Source organism: Polypterus senegalus, chromosome 18 (assembly GCF_016835505.1).
Source record: "Polypterus senegalus isolate Bchr_013 chromosome 18, ASM1683550v1, whole genome shotgun sequence".
Taxonomy (NCBI): Eukaryota; Metazoa; Chordata; class Cladistia; order Polypteriformes; family Polypteridae; genus Polypterus; species Polypterus senegalus.
The window spans coordinates 62,407,157-62,424,410 of NC_053171.1; the positions used below are offsets into that span (position 1 = coordinate 62,407,157).

The 17,254-nt window shown below is 37.9% G+C and overlaps 1 protein-coding gene across 1 annotated transcript in view; it reads left to right on the top strand.

Annotated features, from left to right (window-relative positions):
* The window catches only part of LOC120518659 (sodium/bile acid cotransporter-like), a 39,731-nt gene extending 23,703 nt beyond the window's left edge, over positions 1 to 16,028 (top strand). The window contains exons 4-6 of the mRNA XM_039741562.1: positions 1,209 to 1,387; positions 6,533 to 6,732; positions 14,596 to 16,028. Of these exons, the coding sequence (XP_039597496.1) occupies positions 1,209 to 1,387; positions 6,533 to 6,732; positions 14,596 to 14,663 (447 nt within the window). The 3' untranslated portion in view covers positions 14,664 to 16,028. The remainder of the gene's footprint in view (positions 1 to 1,208; positions 1,388 to 6,532; positions 6,733 to 14,595) is intronic.
* The last annotated feature ends 1,226 nt before the right edge of the window (positions 16,029 to 17,254 follow it).

Here is a 17,254-nt window from a genome sequence, read left to right on the forward strand (position 1 = left end):
CTCAAAATTATATATCGAGCACATCTGTCTCATCTAAAACTCTCCAAAATGTTCCCAAGATCCAACCTGCGAACGCTGCAATCAAGTCCCAGCCTCACTGGGTCACATGTTCTAGGTCTGCACCAAACTAACATCATTCAGGTCCAAAATTTTTAATTACCTTTCAGACAGCCTTGGTGTCACAATTCCTCCTAACCCATTAACAGCTGTGTTTGGGGTTCCTCTAGATGGGTTTAAAGTGGAGAAAGACAAACAAATTGTGATTGCATTCACTACACTTTTGGCATGCAGACTTATTCTGCTAAACTGGAAGAATCCAAACTCTCCTTTATTAAGTCAGTGGGAACCTATGTTTTATACTATTTAAAATTGGAAAAAATCAGATACTGAGTTAGAGGATCTGTATAGATTTTTTTCAAAACATGGCAGGATCTAATCAGTAATATTTTAGAATAAGCTCTTAAAGCACAGAGGAAGCAATTATTTCTGCATTTCTTTTTCCTCTCCATTCATCTCTATTGGCTTATCAAACTTATCAATTTAGGTATGTTTACAAGCCTTAAGTTTTACTCCGTTGGCCATGCTGTTTCTCTCAGGGGTGGGGATCGACTTGTTCTCAATCCTACTTTTTGTAAAAAATGATTGATTTGTATGGAATGTTTACAATAAAATTAATAATAAAAAAGAATAGGCCAAAAAGTCTGATTTTCTTATTTTTAAGCACTTATTTGGTATTTTTTTAATCATTTTTGATTTTGGAGTATCACTTCATTTGGAGATAAAGTTTGTCACAAATATTTCATAAAAAGGCAAAAGTCTGATATAGTTTATGAGCAGCACTGTGGATACATAGTTCAGATTTCAGCCTTGTCAGTGATTATGTGGAGTTTGAATGTTTTCTTCCCTGTTTAAGATGATTTTTTTTCTCTTATCCCAAAGATATGCAAGATATGCAAATTACATACAAAACATACCCTACCATTCTCATCTTATTCTACTGAGGGTGGTGAAGGACCAGAACCTCTTCTAAGCACATAGGGTGCAAAGCAGGAATGTGTCCCTGGCATTGCAATGCCCATAGGTTAATTAGCTATTCTGTTTTCCTAATTTGAGAGAGTTTGCCTACTGGTTCCTGCCTTGAGTTTAGTCATGAAGAGATAAAATATGGAGCAGTGTTACTTCATTAATTCTTCCTTTGCTGTTTCCAGATTGGAGTGATCCTGATGTTGATAGCCACAGTTGTAATTGGTGTCATTGCTGGAATGAATATTGGCACAGAAGTCTGGACATTGCTTTCTCCTCGACTGATCGGTACCTGTGCCTTCATGCCACTCATTGGATACTTCCTGGGCTACTTCCTGTCAGGCCTGCTCTGCTTGAATGAACAGTAAGCCTAATACTAACCACGTCTTCCCAACACGGGTATCAAACTTGTATTATAATTTTGACAGAAGGTAATGATTTCAGAAAAGGAAAACCGATGTTTCAAGGTAGGCTAATGATGTCTACAAAGAATTGTGATGTGTTGCACGTTGTATGCATTTCACTGTAAAATTTACATGTGGTAACAGAGACCGATAAACTCAGATCCCAGAGAGCTGTGGGTTTTTGTTTCAGCCAATTTATTATTTAATAGCTGAGGACTGCTGCCAACAGAGTATTCTTGTTTTGTATTCAGATTAATTGTCTTGCTTTTTAAGAACCCTCAGTTTTTGCTTTTTTACTTAACCAGGTGGTAACAGATAACCGCTAACTCACAGGTTTAATACTTAATTCCTGGATGGCCACCATTTCTGCTCCAATCAGTTTCTTAATAAGAAGACCATTCTTCCTGTTGATTGAAACACATTATTGAGTTCTATGGCTTCTTAGTGCTCTCATTCAGTCACACCAGGAATTTCCAAAACTGCTGATTTGCTTTTTTTCCTGAGATTATTATTTGTTAAGACCAGAACAGATCAGTATTTCCTACACCTACACATTTTCCTTTCCAAATGTTTTAGTGAAATTGATGTTTTATGGTTAACAAGCAGGCGCAAATGGGATCAAGTTAGCCGGTCATCTGTTTTCTCACTCACTTTATTGTTTGGTTGCTGGTTAAGGAAAAAAGAAACAAGGAAGAGTTCAGAATCTTGAACGGTAAGTCAACTAAAATGAAGGCAAGCATTAGTAAATTTAAAACATTAATGAATTAATTAAGAAAGTGGCTGAAATGAAAAGTTGCAGACACTGTGGCGCTACAGGACTGTTTGCCCTGTTTGACGACATCATAGTCATAATTCAAAAGTTGAAGGCAAAATAAAACTCAAAACCCAAAGCAGAAACCTGACACTAGGGCCTGCTTGAAAAGGAATCTAACTTTACTAAAAGAGAATTAAACTTAACGTTAACGCAATGATGTCACTAGTGCAACATCTGTGGTCACATGCAACTTCCAAACAACATTGCCTAAAACAAGTAAATCAAGAAAGCGAAAAAGAACTTTATCAGATCAAATCAAAATGAAAAATAAATCATACAAACAGAATTTTTATGACAAAGCACCATAATATACACCGGTAAAAGGCCCTAAAAATTACAGTTTGAAGACAAGAAAAAAAGTCCTGGGACCTCATGCATAATGCTGTGTGTAGAATTCACACTAAAACATGGCGTAAGGACAAAAGCAGAAATGTGCACATGCACAAAAAATCCAGATGCATAAATCTGTGCGTTCGCCAACTTCCACGTTTTTCCGCTCCATAAATCCCAGTCAGCGTGAAAAGTAATGCACGTGCACGCGCCTGCTGCCACTCCCCAAACTCCTCCCAGAATTACGCCTCTTTGAATATGCAAATCAATATAAATAGCCCTTAAGCTCAGCGTTCTGTGAAAAGGCAATGGCAAAAGCACGAGGAAAAATAGAAAAATTTCAGCGAATACCAAGTGGAGGCAAGGATAAACATACTATTTGTTGGTTTAAACAGTGGTATAAACAACAAAAGGAAGTTGATTGAGTAATATAGAGTGTCAGCGAAACTCGAAAGCTCAAGTTCACAAAGTCTCACAGTGCCTGAAATAAAAAAGAAGTTGTTGGATATCTAAGTCAGAGTGTCATATGAAAGCTTATTAGGGTACAGAGAAAAGAAAAAAAATAGGGACACAGAGGGAAAATAAGCTTGAAATGTCAACTTTAATCTTGAAATTTCCACTTTAATCAAGTAGTGTATTTTGTCATTAAAGTAGAACATCATGAACTTTATCTTTAAATCATTTAATTTACTAGTTTCTCAAATACCATCGTAACTAAAGTAGCACGTTAAATGCTTTGTTTTTTATGTATTCTTCTATGTGCTCTATGTGTGTGAATTACTACGTGCTTCTTAAACGGGCTTTCTCTTCCTCCAACTGGACACAGAATCCATTACATTCATGATATTAAAGCTTTCTGAATAATTTAAATACTGATATATATATGTGATATCATTTTCATAATGATAGGGGTTAAAGCATGTTATCAAACATGGGAACACGGTGGCGCAGTGATGGTGATGAGCTGTAAGCCATCTGTAAGCTTAGAACACCGATTCTTCAAAACTTTTAAGGAACGTTGAAATATCTTAGTAATACATGTTTAATTGTTCTATCTATCTATCATTCCAGTGTCGTGCCAGCACCATCAAAAACACAGCGCGAGGCAGGAACAATCCCTGAACTAGCTAGTGCTGCGACACCGTGTCCTCGCATGTTTAATTATTAACAATAATAGATTATTTAAATAATGTTAACATTTTATCAGTATAATGTAATAAAAATATTTGCTGCATTTCATCTTAAAAATGATATCGCCATCATATGTAAATATGCACTTTATAAAGTGGCTCAGGTTGTGCAATATTATAACTGTTTCGCAAGTTTACAGTGAGGTAATTGTACAGACAGTTCTACCAGGAGCACTTGATGGACTGATTGAGTGCGTTTATAGTTCTTGGGATGAAACTGTTTCTGAATCACGAGGTCCGTACAGGAAAGGCTCTGAAGTGTTTGCTGTATGAGTGCAGTTCAATAGACAGCACGGCTGAGGCAGCGTGTGCTTGATGCTGTATACCGATAATTCTCTTTCTGATCAGCTGCTGTACAGCTGTGATTCCACACTCAGATACAGTGATATAAATATTCAGAGTTGTGCAGTGAGAGTAATATGGAAAAAGATGATCCGCTGTGGCAACCCCTAATGGGAGAAGCTGAAAGAAGAAGAAGAAGGTGCAGTGAGAGTAACAACACTAAAACAGCTATGGTGTTTGGAATAGTTTGGCCATTCCGTGGACCATTATTAGGGTACAGTTAAAGTACAGTATTGTTACGGGTTAATTACAATCAGATGCCTTAAACTAATAAACAATATGCAGTTAATTTCAGTGTATTTCATTTAATTTCAGCCACGTCAGGGATGTGCATCTAAAAACGAAAGGGAAACCACACTGGAACAAAAGCACTGCTTTGACGCTGGGTGCCGCCAGTTTTCAAAACCAAGCAAAGAACTTGCGTATGCCAGGGTTTTAGCTAGCATGAAAATGTGCATGGCTATATGCCAAGTTTAGGTTTTATACGTCGCGATTTGTGTGTGGAAACGGGCTTACGCAAAATTTTTGTGTATATGCACCGTTTATATATGAGGCCCCTGGTCTATCTCTAACTTGGTAAACTTTGAATTGGAGAATTATCTATATCTGAAGTTTGTCTGATGTGTAAAATGGTCGGTAAAATTCAGTACAATGAGGAGTTTATTTTTCTACTGGAACTTGAAGGTGGTGTTATTAACATTTGATGTGGAGAGTGGTACTGGCTGGTGGTGGTGCTATAATATTGTGAAGAATGTTTTATTGACAAACACACTTCTTAATATAAGCTAAATGTCATATGACTTCCATGGTGTATCAAGCATTGTTGTTGCAGATCACAACTGCCACAGTGTAGTAATGCATCATGTCAAAAGGCACACATTTTCCCAAGCTGGTCTATTATTGTGACTATGACTTCAATGTACTGCCCTGGACTGCTCAGTTGTCACTCCACCTGCTTAGTGTTCTCCCATTATACAGTACTATGTGGAGCCATTGATTATGTTTTTGTCTTTGCCAAGATCTTCATTTGTTTCATGGATAACCATCTTTTTCTTCCTGTTCCCTTCTAGGTCTTCCCCTCAGTCTTTTTTCCTTCACTCTTCATTTCAAATACCTTTTTGGGATTTCTTGTTTCACTCAACCTTACTACATGGCCATACCACTGTAACTGTTTTATCTCTGTGCTTTCCATGAGTGGTTACATTTACAGCTGTTTATGGATTATGTTATTTCTTATCCTGTCTCTTTTTGTTTTACTTTCTACTAATCTTGAATACTTAATTTCAGCTGCTGTTATTTTATATAGTTGTTTATGCAGTATTGCCAATGATTCTGCAACATATGATGTTGTTGGTACATATATGGTTTTATATAGAGGCATTCTCACCATTATACTTAATTCATTCTTCCCCAAATAGGATGTTGTTAATTTGATAACATACCTTATTTATTTTGTTTATTTGGTTTATTAATTCTTCATCTATCTTTCCATCTTCATTTATGGTTATTCTCAGGTACTCATACAGTAACACATGCTGTACTTGTTTTCCGTCAATCTGTATGCACTTTTGCCATTTTTCTTCTTGTTCTTACTGTATTTTCATTGCTTTACTTTTCTGTACATTTATTATCATACTTTTTGCTTCTAGCTTGGTCTTACCAACTTATGTTATTAATTTCCTTTCCAACTATTGCTCACTTATTGCAATTAATGTTATATCATCCACATAGAATATATCAGATCATTTGTAGTATCCCAGGCCTAATATCTAATATCTTTCTTGCTCATGTTAATTATATAACAAATAATAACTAAATCTAATAAAGTACATTTGGGATAAGGTAAAACAAAAGATTTGTCAGCATGGTTGTGTGGCCAAAAAGATCTGAAAGAATTGGGCAATGCTATGGAATCAACGTGGACCAAAATTTCTAAGGTCTCCAGCACCGTAGGTAATCTGCTTTCCCAGCCACATATTCAACTGTATTTTTTTAAAAGCTCTCAGCTTCCACTTTATGATATCCACCTGCTCATTATGAGAAATTTTCTACCCTTGCAATCATGTTGGCTACACTTTAATAAGTATACCCTGCAGACAGGTTTAAGAGATACCTCTGAGAACTCAGGTTGCTGTGGAGGCAAAAGAGAATTGTACAAGTTATGAGATAGTTGAACATAATGAAGGCTCCGCTGACTGTATATATGGCGCCTTTCTGGAATCGGTCATAAATAAGCAGATGAACTCACAACAGGTAAGGACCAACTTCAGTTATAACTCCAGTTCATCAGGGATCAGCGGTGGCACAAAGATGAATCATCTAAACAATTTTGGTTTATTCACAACTATAATATGTGGTTGATGGGGCTTAGAAAAAAAAAAAAAACTGAAAGAGTAATGCGGGTACCTTGGCCTTTCTTTTATATCCAGGTGCAAGAGGACAGTTTCCATGGAGACCGGCTGTCAAAACACCCAGCTGTGCACAGCAGTCCTCAAGGTGGCCTTCCCACCCGAGCTGATTGGCTCTTTGTTTCTCTTTCCTCTCATCTACATCCTGTTTCAGGCAGTGGAAGCTCTGATATTTATTGTGGTGTTCCGATGTTATGAAAAGATCAAGTCAAAAATGAATAGTAAGTGTTTTTTTTTTATTTTGTTTTTTTATTTTTTTACAAATCTGTTGGGGCCATTTGTTAAATAAAAAGCAATTTTAAAATGAAACTTAGAATTTGTCATGTGTTGAGTGAGTGGTCAGAAGTATGGTAATCACTGAAATTTCACATTTAGCAGCATAACAATACTGTACACTCCCATAATGCTTCATAATGAGTATGGTAATAGTTTTATTACAGACTACAGAATGCAGTTCTATAACCGTGGCACAGTGATGATTGCTGCTGCCCCACAACTGCAAGAGACTGGTTCAGATCCTATCAGGAACTCCAATATTAACCCACTCTGCAAATTGTTAGGTATAATGGGCATAATCTCTATTGGTCGTATTGGACTTTGACTTCCAAGGCTACTAGTTCAAATACAGTTTTCAGCACACCAAATGACCCTGATTTTGGGTTAGGGTTGGGGTTAGGGTTAGGATTAAACTGCCTGTGCTCAAACTATGAAAAACTTTAATGTATGGTTATCTTTTAAGTTGCTTTTGGTAAAAAATGACAGCCAAATTAAATCCATCCATAAAATTTCTAAACTCCTCTTACCCAGAGCATGGTCACAGTATACTATATTTAATATTCCAACACTTCCACCTTAATAAATGGACAAGTATCTGTGTAGATGTGTGGCCATCCAGTTGCTGTGTCTCTGTTATATGCCATTTGGAATGGGATTCATAAAACCGGTGCTGACGTTAGTGATGCACAGTCAGTTTAAATGAAACATTAATTGCATTTTATTACATGCATTACAAAATGAATTCCAATAGGTGGTGCATTGCAAACATTAACACTTAAAACACTGAGGTCTTTGTTGATTACTTAGATTTCCACCCATCTTAGACAGGGAGCACAGATAGTTGTTAGGTAAAAATTTTCAATATACTGCCAAATCCAAACAGTTTTCCATCAGATCTCTGATCTCTCTCAAGTAAATAGTCAGTGAAAGTCAGGGGTTATGCTGGCAGCATTGGGAAGATGGCAGGACGAAACTGCAGGTGGGAAGTCAGTCTATTACAGCACACTCCCATTTTATGATCTTGTTTTGTTTACATCTTTAACACCTTTTCTGTGTTGTCTTTGTTATTTTGTGAGTTCTATAAGAGTTTTAATACTCTGAGAGTTCGCTGAGAGTAACTATGATGAATTATGTGCCAGTGAGTTACTGGTGAAATATTTTTAACATCTTTCTCAGGATTCTTATTGTTTACACTACAGATGTTGCTAATTTGTTGGCATTCCTATGATACATTAGCCAGAAGTGCACTGTGGGTAATATCAATTGTGTGCTTGTATAAAGGTCAGTGCTAAATATTTCCTGGTCATCTGAGTTTGAGGATCTTAACACAAAATCCTGGTGGTGTGTAATTGTCTTAATGTATTCTGGTATTAGACCTCTTGCTTTTTTTCTGACTATACTCTGCATATGTGACAATATTCACTCTACGACTGTATTAACTTATGAACCAATGGTTAGTAGTTTGGTTTTAGATGCAAGGAGGACTGTCCTGAAATTAAACTTTGGCTTAGATATGTGCATCTACTGCTTGCAAGCAATGAACAACTCTGACTTCTTGAGATGGCAATACCCAGATTCTCTAAGAGTCACAGATTTGCACTTCAGACCATTTAGAGGAACAAATGTGAAAGTATGGCCTCGAACCAGAGGCTAAAGGCAGCAAGGTTGTGCACCATGGCGACTGTTAAGAAAGTCCATTTTTCCATGTTTATGTGTCTATGTTATGTCCACAGTTGGACATAATATAAGCTGGAAATTAAGGTTTAAGTATTCATATTAAAAATAAGTATATATTTGCTGATGACATTGTAATCTGTAGCGAGAGTAGGGAGCAGGTTGAGGAGACCCTGGAGAGTTGGAGATATGCTCTAGAGAGGAGAGAAATGAAGGTCAGTAGGAACAAAACAGAATACATGTGTGTGAATGAGAGGAAGGTCAGTGGAATGGTGAAGATGCAAGGAGTAGAGCTGGCGAAGGTGGATGAGTTTAAATACTTGAGATCAACAGTACAGAGTAATGGGGAGTGTGGAAGAAAGGTGAAAAAGAGAGTGCAGGCAGGGTGGAATATGTGGAGAAGAGTGTCAAGAATAATTTCTGACCGACGGGTATCAGCAAGTGTAAAAGGGAAGGTCTACAGCATGGTAGTGAAACCAGCTATGTTATATTGGTTGGAGATGGTGGCACTGACCAGAAAGCAGGAGACAGAGCTGGAGGTGGCAGAGTTAAAGATGCTAAGATTTGTACCTGGTGTGACAAGGATGGACAGAATTAGAAATGAGGACATTAGCTGGTCAACTCAGGCTGGAATGTTGGAAGACGAAGTCAGAGAGGCGAGATTGCGTTGGTTTGGACATGTGCACAGGAGAGATGCTGGGTATATTGGGAGAAGGATGCTAAGGATAGAGTTGCCAGAGGAGAGAAAAAGAGGAAGGCCTAAGAGAAGGTTTATGGATGTGGTGATATGCTGATACATTTTCAAAGAATAAAAGCTTTTATAACTGACACTTTTGTCCATTTATAGAATTGGTACAAAAATAAAAATGCATGAGCATGATTATGAGCTCTCCCAGTCAGCTGTCATTTTAATGTAAGATGTTACATACTTTGGTGTAATTGTGCATGGTTGTACCTGCATATAGTGTTATTTTGGGCCATTTATGGAGATTTATATCCATTTTTAAATATTTTTACAAAGTTTAATTTAGATTTTGTTTCTTGTTTATATGATAGGGGACTTGAGTCATGTGACCATAATCATCATGCTCCTTATGTCAAAGGTAGTGACTCAGGTGAAAGGACACTGGCACATGCATGTTGCTGCTGCTCCTGCCTATTAACAGGATTTTTCATTAAAATTCAAATTAACTTTGCACTTTTTGCACTTCTTTAATTGTATTTTATTGTATGTATAGTTCATGGATGCAATCCACTAGAATAGTATTATTTTGGATTTATTTTTATAGCCTTGCCTTGACTGGGTTCGCAGCCTCAGGAACAACTGAATTTTTCTGTGGTTCAGTGGGTGACACTTTCTTTTGATTGCCCCCTCCTGCCTGATGCTTGATCTCCAAACATTTTTTCTTTGCACCTTAGAGATCTTGGAGCTGGGGATGTTCTGTCTCCTTGATTATAATGCATATGCTGGATTGCTGTTGATTGCTTCTGTACATGCTTCGACTAGGAATTACTGAAAAGGGATCTGATGTTTGCAGCCACCTGGCATGCGGCCTTGAGATAATCACGTCTGTAATAACCAACGCTATATGCATATGGTTGTATGTTGGAATCTGCAAATTCTGGTAGCTATCTTTCATGTGCATCTTGTAATATCACCTACTATGCTTCTGCTGGATTTTTGCTGCATTATTATCTTTGCTCATTTGCGCCATCCCACCCTGCTCGTCTCACCTTCTCCGCTGTGTTGCTCCACATCTTTGCTACTATCAGATATGCATTGCTTGAAACTATGCTGAAATATTCTCATGACAAACTCCTTCACATTAGACTGTTTGTTCAGAGAAAATGGTCAGACTAGAATGTCCTGAAAGGCACTGGCATTGGGCAGAAATATTTACATCACGGGTCAGGTCATCATCACTACAGGGCTGAGAATGAAAGGTTTTCTGGCAGCACTTGCTCAGGAATATGCCATACTACTAATGGCTTTGAAAATAAGAGAGTCAGTGTGCTAAGTTTTCAAGATCTCTTAATGGCAAAGCATTGGTGCAATCATAATTTATCATAGATGCCAGCCTTGATGTGATATGCATAATAGACACCTGGCAAAAAATGAATGACTTTACATCTCTGATGGGGGGCGACATCATCTAGATACATTTACATCTGAGGAGCTCGCAGCTCAAGACAAGGTGGAGGGATTGCAGTAATTGTTAGATTGGAGATAAACTTTAAAAGAATCCCCATTGACTGTCCATTGTCTGGCAAGTGTGTGGATTTTAAACTAATAACGAAATCTGGTGCTGTCTTACTTATTGTTGTCTATTGTCCCCCAAAATACAGTTGGTCTTTTTTATCTGACCTGACTGATCTTTTAACCCACTAAGTTCCCTGTCACAGAGAGTCTTTGTTCTTGGTGATTTCAACACCGATATTGATACCCCTATAAGTAAACTGATGAATGAATTCCTGCCCTTGCTGGACTGTTTTGACGTGATGGACCATGTTGATTTCCTTACCTACTCTGGTGGTCATATACTGGACCTGATCTGCACATCTGGCTTATCTTTCTACAGCACTTAATAGAACTAATTTGGGACTCTCTGACCATAAAGCAGTACTTTTCACTGTTTCATTACCTCTCCCTCCTCTTACCTGTAAAAGTCAATTTTCTGTCAGAAAACTTAAAAATATCTGTCCCTTTATCCTTGCTGGATCCATTTCTGATCTTTTTCTGTCTTCCTTTATTCCATCCACACTAGATAGTCTTGTTGACCACTATAACTCAGCCTTTAATTCAGCAGTAAATAATACAGTTCTGTTAAAACATAAGGAAGTTTTCTTTAAGTGTTTGGCTCCTTGGTATAATTCAGAATTAATGGTCTATGAAAACAGCTGGCCGACACCTTGAGAGAATGTCACATAAGTCTGGCCTTACTGTTCACATCCAGGCTTTCTCTGACCACCAAAGAGCTTACAGAGAAGCACTAACTGCTGCCAAGAACACACATTATGGCAGAATAAAAGAAAGTCGTCACGATAACCTGAGGGTTTTGTTCTCTGTAGTTAATAAACTACTTGAACCCGCATCTGGCCCAACTACCTCCTCTACTGAAGTCTGTGAAAAATTCCTCCACTTTTTCCGCAATAAAATTAAAGATCTAAATAATTCAACTAACAAAAATCCTACATCAATTTATATCTTCGTCTGCCTTCCCACTCCATCCAGCTCCTTTTCTAAATTTTCACCAGTCACTTCTGCATTTGTTAATGACCTGCTTTGTGAGATGAGGCCAACTATTTGTGTACTGAACCACATCCCCACCACACTTCTTAAATCCTGCCTTCATGCCATAATCCTGAATGTTACAACAATAATAATACATCCCTTGACACGGCTTTGTGCTGGCCAATTTTAAAATCGCTTCTGCAACCCTATTGTTAAAAAAGTCTGGTCTTGATGCTGACAATCTTAACAGTTTTCTCTCACTTACCTTTTCTGTCTAAAGCTCTTGAGCGTGTTGTAGCCTCCCAACTCACCAATTACTTAACTTCTAATAATTTGATGGAACCCTTTCAGTCTGGTTTCAGAGCGCAGCACAGCTGTCAAACTGCACTTCTTCGGGTATTCAATGATTTGCTTATGACAGCAGACTCTGGACAAACCAGCATATTAATTCTGTTTGATCTCAGTATGACATATGACAATGACATTCTACTGTCCTGTATAGAGAACATACTGGGTATCTCTGGCACTGCCCTCCAGTGGTTCAAGTCCTACCTTACTGATAGACAAGAGTTTGTTAGTCTTGGCAACAGCAGATCAGGCTCAGCGCCAGTCACACAAGGAGATCTTCTCTTCTGTATTTATATGCTTTACCTTGGCCATAGTATTTGTAGCTTCGGACTGGGTTATCATTGTATGTAGATAATACTCAACTCTATTTTAATGTTAAAAGTGAAACTTCATCACAGCTCTCTCAGCTCATAACTTGCCTCAGTGAAATTAAAACCTGGATCGAGTGTAACTCTTTAAAATGAAATTGCAACAAAACTAAACTCCTGCAAATTGGCACTAAAGAGCAACTTAAGAGAATGAGCTCCTTCTCAGTCATTCTTGACGGTGAACTCATCAGACCTTCTTCTAATGCAACTAATCTTGGTGTCATTTTTGATTCCTCCCTTTCTTACTCCACCCACATTAACCACATAAAGAAACTTTCTTACTTCCACCTCTGTAACATATCCTATTTTCACTATTATTACTGAGAGATTTGTCCATACTTTGATCACATCCTGCATCGATTATTGTAATTCCCTACTGGCAGGTGCCCCTTCTAATCTTATATCACATCTTCAGTTAATTCAAAACTCTGCTCCAAAGAGTCCTTACACGGACCGGCAGCAGTGAGCACATCACACCCATCCTGCTCCTCCTTCACTGGCTCCCTGTGCCTTACAGGATTGAATATAAAATTCTATTAATAGCCTAAAAAGCTTTAAATGGCCTCACTGGACTACATCAGTGACCTTATTCATTGTTATGCTCCTGTTCACCCACTAAGGTCCTCTGATTCTGGCCATCTTGTTGTGCCCCACACTAACCTGCACCCTGTGGGAGACAGCAGGGCACTCAGATGTATAGAGCCCAGACTTTGGCATGACCTCCTGAAATGAATGAGATCAGCTGACTCCATTCATTCTTTTAAAAAACTATTTAAAACTCATCAGTTCAGGAAGGCTTTTAAGTTAACCAAACATTCTGCCCCTTTCAGGTAACCTTTCTGTCCAGAAGCTCAGGATAACTTCTGTGTGTGTGTTATATAACAAATGAAGTGATTTGTTCAGGCATTTCTTTTGTTATTGAATTTAGTATTATACTCTGATTATTTTTTCTTTTATTTTGTTTAATTCTTTGTATATCCTGTAATTATTTGTTTATTGTTCTGTGCAGAAAATATATGTATGTTAAGCACCTTGAGAATGGGAGAGGCACTATATAAATAAAATGTATTATTTTTATTATTATAAAGAAGGCAGAACTTCCATATTGAAGTATCCCACATTTGGATAAACAAATGACGACTTTAGAGTAGTTAGGTTCTAAACAAGCAGACCAAATGCTAGGTTTTGTTTCCTTTCTGCTACCTCAGGAATCAGTATGAGTGAGTTAAATGGCAATACATGTAGCTGTGTCCAATGCCAGCCTGTACAAACAGCGGAGTAACAGTCTGGAGAAAATCTCCATCAAATGTCATATGTACCCCTGTGACTAAATATTTGAAAAACAAAAATGTAAAATCTCTCTCTTTGATGAAGCAAATAAATAACAGGAAACACTCCAACTTTCAAATCAGTTAAGTTGCACCTGAATGTTACGCCATATGTACAGTACATTCTCTAACTTCTTGAAATAAGAAATTACATATTTTGCCACAATTAAAATCCATAGACAAACAAACTTAAAAACACAATGTGATTTGAATATGGTCAATGCTATTTGTGTCCCTTTCTGTTATGATGACTGACTTATAAACCAGTTTAGATGTTCTGGAGCTACCCATTTGGAGTTGTGTGCTGAACTGGAGCCACACAGAAAACACACAGTCTCTGTTCTGTTACAGGTTTAGTATAACTGGGTTTAGAAAATTGATACATGGATATCAGAATGTGACAGACACATCACTGAAATGTGCAATTAAACAAGATTCTCTTTGTACTTCATTGTCCTGCCACCTGGAATTGCTAAAATGCCAACACCAAAAAAGTATGTGTAGGACTTAGGGATGGTCAGACTTTCTGTAGCTTTAAGCCAATATCCATACCATGTTTGTGTTGGATGTATCCCAACGCCTGCTGAAAAAATGGCTTATGCGTGTTTACGAGCGTAAGTGGGTTTTATACATGAGGCCCCTGAACTACAGCAGCCTGACCAATCACGTTTTGACTGGCAAGCACACGAAGAATTTTTTAACTTTAACATAGACTCACACAACACATGACAATCACAAGCAGGTCTTTTTTCTAAAAAGGTAAATTAGATAAGAAGTCGCCTCAACTTACGACACAAAATCTATCCTCTACTGCCATGATTTCTGCTGGTTAAATCATTGTTTTTTTGTCTTTCCTAGATCCAAAAACCAATGCAGACAACAAGCTAAAGGAAGTCAATCTGGTGCAAAATTTAATAGAGAAATAAAGCCAGAAAAAGAATAGAAGGTGCTGGAGACAGACTGGTTTGTAACTATCATCAGTTCCTGCTTCATATGCTTTAAAAACTGGTATTCAAAGCAAACCGTATGCCACCTAACAACACTGCATCCAAACAGGAACATTATTGGTGCACCGGATGAGGCCTGAGCCTCACTCATCTCTAAGAGTTGACTCTACAGTACACAAGGGCTATCTGTTCAGCTACTTGGAGTACTGTCTCAATGTCGACACCCCATCCAAAGCTCAAGTAGAGGAGAGGCACGCAAAAAATGTCCTTTCAATGCCAGTGCAAAACAATACACAAAAAGTTCCAATTGACCATTGTGATCTTAAACTGTGATCCTCCAAATTAGAATGTATTGTGTGGCCATGCCTTGATTTAAAGGCAGAAAAGAAGCCAAAATCTCACTCTTCTGCAAGTTCCATAAAATTTGTCATCTGAATCAAGATGCCCTGCTGCCTGCCTTGTATAGAGCCGTGTGCGAGCGAAACTAATGGCAGAAACCAAGTATGGATCAGGTGCCAGGTTTGTCTTCACAAAGGAAAGGAAAAATGATACAAAAAAGAGATTATGAGAGTCAGATTAGCTTTTAAGAAATCATTCCAATAGTAATATACAGTCTGAAATTTGAACAATTTGTAAGACCACGTTTTTTTGTATCTAAACTGTTAGCATCATTATATTTACTGTATTTAAAGAAATGACTATTGTTATATACAGGAAATACATGTTTGATGTATGTCTAACACATGTACAAGAGTAAAGTTGCTTATTATGCAGCAAAGTGAAATTAAAATGTTATGGTTTGTATAAAGCAAGCAGATCTAGTAATAACAGTAAAAGGTAACAAGAAACCGGCAGTCTGAGCAGACACATGCTACCTAAGAATCCTTGTAGGATGCTGGCTAGTAAAGCGAGTTATATGGCATACAAGCTCTTCTGTCTGTGTTACAAAGGGGGGCAAAGCTTGTAGGGAATTGCCCAAGAAGACTTTAAGCTGCCAAAGGATCGTCTACAAAGTTCTAAATTAAGAATCTGAACAGGTCCATGAATGAGTGATTTCAGTTTCTCATTTGTAATGATTTTACGAACCTTTCTAAAAACATGTTTTCACTTTGTCATTATGGATTATTGAGTGTAGACTGATGGGCAATAACAATAATGTGTGCAGAAAGCGCATGGCTCTGAATAATTTCTGAATCCACTGTACTTTTCAGCCCTCCTTGTGTCTCCTTCAGCACTGTGTGTTTTTGTTTTTTATTCGTCTTGTTTCAGTCATTTTTTTCAACTTCATGCTATAATTTAGCCTCTTTTGTTAATAAAAAGCCAAGTGATGTTGTGCGCAGTTAATGACACTGTATAAAGTAAATATTGATTTTCATGCTTTCAAAAACACACAGGCACATTTATCATTGTCTTCTGAAAGATAAATGTAAAGGAACCTACAGCAGGATACAGAAGCACAAGTGTGAAGTCAAAAACAATGTTCAGTATGTGCACAGATAAACCCCTTGATATTATTCATGGATAGACTAAGTTGGGTAGACTTTATTATCCCATGTAGAAATTTGTTTGCAATAGGAAAGTGCAAACAGATAAAATATTGTTACACAAATAGAAGAAAACAAGCCAAGACAAACCAACTGACAACCAGTGCTATCGTATGTACACATGGGCAAGATCAGTACAAGATGATTAATTACCTTTATGTGACAGGTGTCTGGTCACACTTACAGGTAATCTAACCTAGACACCGTTAAAATATCCGACTACGCCACCCAGTTTTATTAAGAGACTGGGAACTCCTGAAATTCACCAATAATAGTACACAGGTTTCTTTAAATTGGGCGGTGAGTAAACACACAATGAAAGACATAACAGTAATTTCAGGAAAAGCAACAGTAACTTCTATTACACCAGACAATAATAAGTACATTAAAAAGATAAATGAGCATAAACAAAAATCTAACAGTATCAGGAAGAAAATTCCTTTTTTTAGAAAGGAAAGCACACAGTCCACACTCTAAAAGTCCATTAAAAACAAACATGAGAGGATACAACCTTTAGTGGTGCAGAATCCAGTTTGACCACTGGGTTAACACTTAATTGTGCAACTGTCCACGGATGCACTTTGTTCACCGGACACTCGTTTCCCAACAGAAGTTTTTGTCAAAATCATGGAATCCCTGTCAGCGTCTCTTCATTGTTCCTTTTTTCCACTCGGGGCTCCTTGTGTTGCTGTGACCTAGGCACGTCTTATTTCTCGTTTGCCAGCTATGCTCAGTCCTTTCATGCAGCTTCCCTCTCTCACTGGACCCACAACTGGCGTCTCTTTGTGGAGCTGTCTCTTCCTCCCTGGAAGTAAACGTTGCCATCCTTGTGCCTCATGTTGTGCCAGCTAGGTACCCTCGTCTGCCTACGAGCCCCTGTGCTCTGTCCAAGTATCGTGGCAGCGTTCTCAGTGGACCGTCCCTCTTCTTGCCTTCTGCTGCCCAGAAGCTTATATCTCCTTCAGTCCCTGCAATTATCAGTTCTGGACAATCGGATTAAACAATGGCACATCTACATTTCCTAGA